Source organism: Eurypyga helias, unplaced genomic scaffold (assembly GCF_000690775.1).
Source record: "Eurypyga helias isolate BGI_N326 unplaced genomic scaffold, ASM69077v1 scaffold16280, whole genome shotgun sequence".
Lineage (NCBI taxonomy): Eukaryota > Metazoa > Chordata > Aves > Eurypygiformes > Eurypygidae > Eurypyga > Eurypyga helias.
This window is the reverse complement of record NW_010226448.1, coordinates 1-3,969: the sequence shown is the minus strand read 5'-3', so window position 1 is coordinate 3,969 and position 3,969 is coordinate 1. Positions and strand designations below refer to the sequence as shown.

Below are 3,969 nucleotides of genomic sequence, written 5' to 3'. Positions count from 1 at the left end.
GGGGCATCCACAACTTCTCTGGGAAACCTGTTCCAGTGCCTCACCACCCTCTCCGGGAAGAACTTCTTTCTCATATCTAATCTGAATCTCACCTCTTTCTGTTTAAACCCATTACCCCTTGTCCTGTCACTACAGGCCCTTGTAAAAAGTCGCCCCCCAGCATCCTTGTAGGCCCCCGGAGCCTTCTCTTCTCCAGGCTGAACAAGCCCAACTCTCTCAGCCTGTCCCCATAGCAGAGATGCTTCAGCCCTCAGAGCATCTTCGTGGCCTCCTCTGGACTCGCTCCAAGTGGTCAATATCCTTCTGATGTTGAGGGGTCCACAGCTGGACACAGCACTCCAGGTGGGGTCTCACCAGAGCAGAGTACAGGGGGAGAATCTCCTCCCTCGACCTGCTGGCCACACTTCTCTGGATACAGCCCAGGATACGGTTGGCTTTCAAAGAACTAAAGCTGCTACCATGCCACTGATTCTGCTGAACATTTTAAGAGATAGTATTAAAATAACTATGCTGTGATAAGCATTATAACCATACTGAACAGGCTTTGTTCAGCAGAGACTTTATTCCCTACTTTCATCTCTTATGGAAATTCAGCAAATGGTTGACACGAGTTCCACTGAATGGTCTAAGACTGCATGTGCTCTTTTTCAATTTTTAAAGGTCAAAAAAACGCCAAAACAAAACCAACACACCAAACAAAAACACATACAAGATTTAACTAATTGTGGAACAACAGAGCACTGACACAGACAAACTGGAAACCAGATGTACGTACAGACTGGCATTAATGGAGAACTTTGACCTCCAGGCAGCGCAAGCTTCCCGTAACACTGCACAAATTACCTCTATCGCTGCTGGTAAGTGGGTAACAGTCCTTCTTCTGCTCCTTTCTATTTCCCAGTTACATGAAATCCATTAAATGGTGGCTGGTAGTACACTGCTAGCATAAACACCTAGACATGTGTATGGACATCATATACAGAAAGCAAAACATGCAGCATTGTCCCTCAATTTAGATGGAAACACTCAGAAAACAGGAAGAAATTGAACCTGAGCTACAAAACGTGGCACAGTGAGCCCTGCAGACATTTACCTTGAGGAGAGATTTTTACAGCACTTTTACAAAAATTCAAATCCAAAAATGAAATTCTACTTACTGCAAGTTGTTTGGGAAGACTTTCAGCAATACGACTGAGTAACGTCTTTGAAGGCTTCTCAGCACATAACAGAACCAGATTGACGTTTCGGTCTCCACGGAGTAGCAAACCTTTAGCCAAAACGCCTACACGTAAAACTCCTTTCAAAGCTCTGTGAATTATAGTTAAAAGTTGCATTTAAAATAATGCAAAAACCTTAAAACTAATCCTGAAGCCAGAAACCTGAAATAAAATAGGAGTATTCCACATACTTATGAGGCCACAGTGACATATACTGTATCAAAATCCGAGGAGAAGAGAATCTCTGGAACCACTGATAACAGTGTAAGAAAAAACATCAGAAACAAATGATGATATTCTTAGAAGGTAATAAAAAAAATACCTGTCTTTACTGCCATCTTTTTTGTCATCTCCCTCTTTATTCTTGCTTTTTTCATGATCAGTCATGTTGTCAGAAACCAGTTTCAAAGCACGTTCAGTAATAGAAACAATTTTTTGGACTGCCTGAAGTTCCTCCTCTGTGGGATATATAGCGGCATGTTTGGTCATCACATAGCGGTCATCAGAGGAGTCAGGGCGGCGCAGAGGCTAAACGTACGAAAAAGCAGTTTTCTGAAATTTGTGTACTCTTCCAAGTTCAGAAATGGTAACAGAATATTCAAACCTCAAATTCCTGAACTGTAAAAACATGAAATGTCCTTAACAACTTAACATTGGTCACACTCAATCATGTCTGAAAAATTATGAAATGTATCAAAAATAAACAAATTAGGAAATCCCAGGATCCAAAGTATGTCTCCAACATAAATATATGTACTGTCTTCCTGTCAAGCAGGAAATAGTTGCATATTGCTGCAAAATAAAGTATCCATGTTTGCTTCCATAGAATCACAGGAGAATTCAAATAGGAAGGGACCTCAAGAGGTCCTTTAGTCCAACCTCCTGTGCAAACCATGGTCAGATATGAAACCACATCATGTTGCTCAGGGCTTTATCCAATTGGATCTTTAAAACTGCCAAAGATGAAGGCTGCATAACATCTGTGTGAAAAAAAAAATACTTCCTGTATTCAATCTGAACCTTTTTTGTATCAGCTTAAGCTGGTTGTATCTTGCCCTCTTGTGACAGTAAAGAGCCTGGCTCCATTGTCTTTATAATGCGCAGGAATTAGAAGGCTATTACATCCCACTGCAGGTCTCTTCTTCAGTCTGAACAAGCCCACCTCCCTCAGTCTCTCCTCACAGGGCCTGTTCCACATCCCTAGCCCTCCTGGCAGCCCCGCACAGAACCATCTATGGTTTACATTATCTTTCTTGTAACAAATGTAGTACTGCATTTTGGGTCTAATGAAAGCCGATCCCTTCCCTCCATTTACCAATTATGATCCTGTTAATATGACTCAGGATGCTCTGGGCCTTCACTGCTGCCAGGGCACACTGCTGACTCATGTTCAGCTTGCTAACTCCTAAGATTCCCAGATCCCTTTCAGCAGGCTCAGCCTGATGACAGACTCAGCCTGTCACTCCCCAGTCTGCATCAGTGCAAGGGGTTATTCCTTCCCAAGTGCAGCATTAGGCATTCGTCTTCACAGAATTCCATAAAGTTCCTACTGGTTCATTCCTCTGGACTGCAGCCCTGCACTCAAAGGTGTCAACTATTGTCCCCACTCCAAACTGATCGGAGTTTGATGCCAGTGGCAAACTATGAGTGTGCACTCACTCCATCACCTGTTCACATCATTGAAAAGGTGCTAATGAGACGAATCCCAGGAGAAACCCATGTGGTACTGCACTTGTTAATGACCTCCAGTGACCATTAGCAACACAGACCCACCACTATTATCCTCTGTTACTGACAATCTGACCACTTTTTATCCATACATTTGTCCACAATTATTGTGTAAGTTGTATAATGCAATTAAATAACATAAAAAGTAGCACACAAATTCAGTAGAAACAATATTTGCCTTTAAGGCATCCTTTTGTCATTTCAGTGGACTTATTTTGGGACACAGGTCCACCTACACAGTTTCATCAGCATGTAATTCCTTCTTCTCCTTTCCATATCCTTTATTAAGAAACACTGGAGACAACTCAAGCAGCACTGAATAATTTGTAGTTCTTAACTGTGCCTCCTGGTAAGTATGATTTCTTTGTTTTTTACCCTACTCACAGTTGGTCCGTGGGGCTGAGTAGGAATTCCTGGTCTAACTCCCAGCAGGCCTAGAGGTCCTGGAGGACCATGAGGATATCCTCCATCTGGTATTCTGCGACGGTCATCCCAGTGATGTTGCTCTTCCTCCATTCTCCTCCAGTACATGTCCTCTTCATATCGCCTGAAGTGAATCAATCGAAATGTTCTCTTCATATAGCAGTTAATACTTGCGACCATGCTAAATAAATTCTTGCATACTTGCATTTCTAGTAGCCATAAGCTAGTGAATTCCAGAGGGTAAATAAAACAAATGGTTATTTTGAAAGTGGGTCTGAATTCATAGACGAATAGTTCTAATGAGTCTGCATTCCTCAGAGGGACTGAACACTAAAACCAAAAACCACAGGGGGATAATGACAACCTCCTTTAAAACAAGACAGTATGGAGTTCCCTAAAGAAGTATTCAAAATAAGTAACTACAGAAGCAGTTAGTTCTAGAAAATCTGACTGCAGCTTTGTCTCATTCACTGATAACACACAACACATTACCTCATTTCCATCCTCCAGCGCTCTTCCTCTTCTCGTCTTCTCCAGTATTCTTCTTTCTGCATCTGTTTCCTCATCTTCTCTTCCTGAATTTTTCTTGCTCGAATACTGG

The 3,969-nt window shown here is 42.1% G+C and overlaps 1 protein-coding gene across 1 annotated transcript in view; it reads right to left on the bottom strand.

Moving 5' to 3' along the window:
* Nucleotides 1–3,964, bottom strand: part of LOC104510835 (zinc finger RNA-binding protein) — a gene marked incomplete at its 5' end in the record, with an annotated part of 15,715 nt that extends 11,751 nt beyond the window's left edge. Inside the window, 4 exons of the mRNA XM_010153210.1 lie at nt 1,158–1,308; nt 1,540–1,745; nt 3,330–3,492; nt 3,861–3,964. Coding sequence (XP_010151512.1) covers nt 1,158–1,308; nt 1,540–1,745; nt 3,330–3,492; nt 3,861–3,964 — 624 coding nt within the window. The remainder of the gene's footprint in view (nt 1–1,157; nt 1,309–1,539; nt 1,746–3,329; nt 3,493–3,860) is intronic.
* Nucleotides 3,965–3,969: the final 5 nt, after the last annotated feature.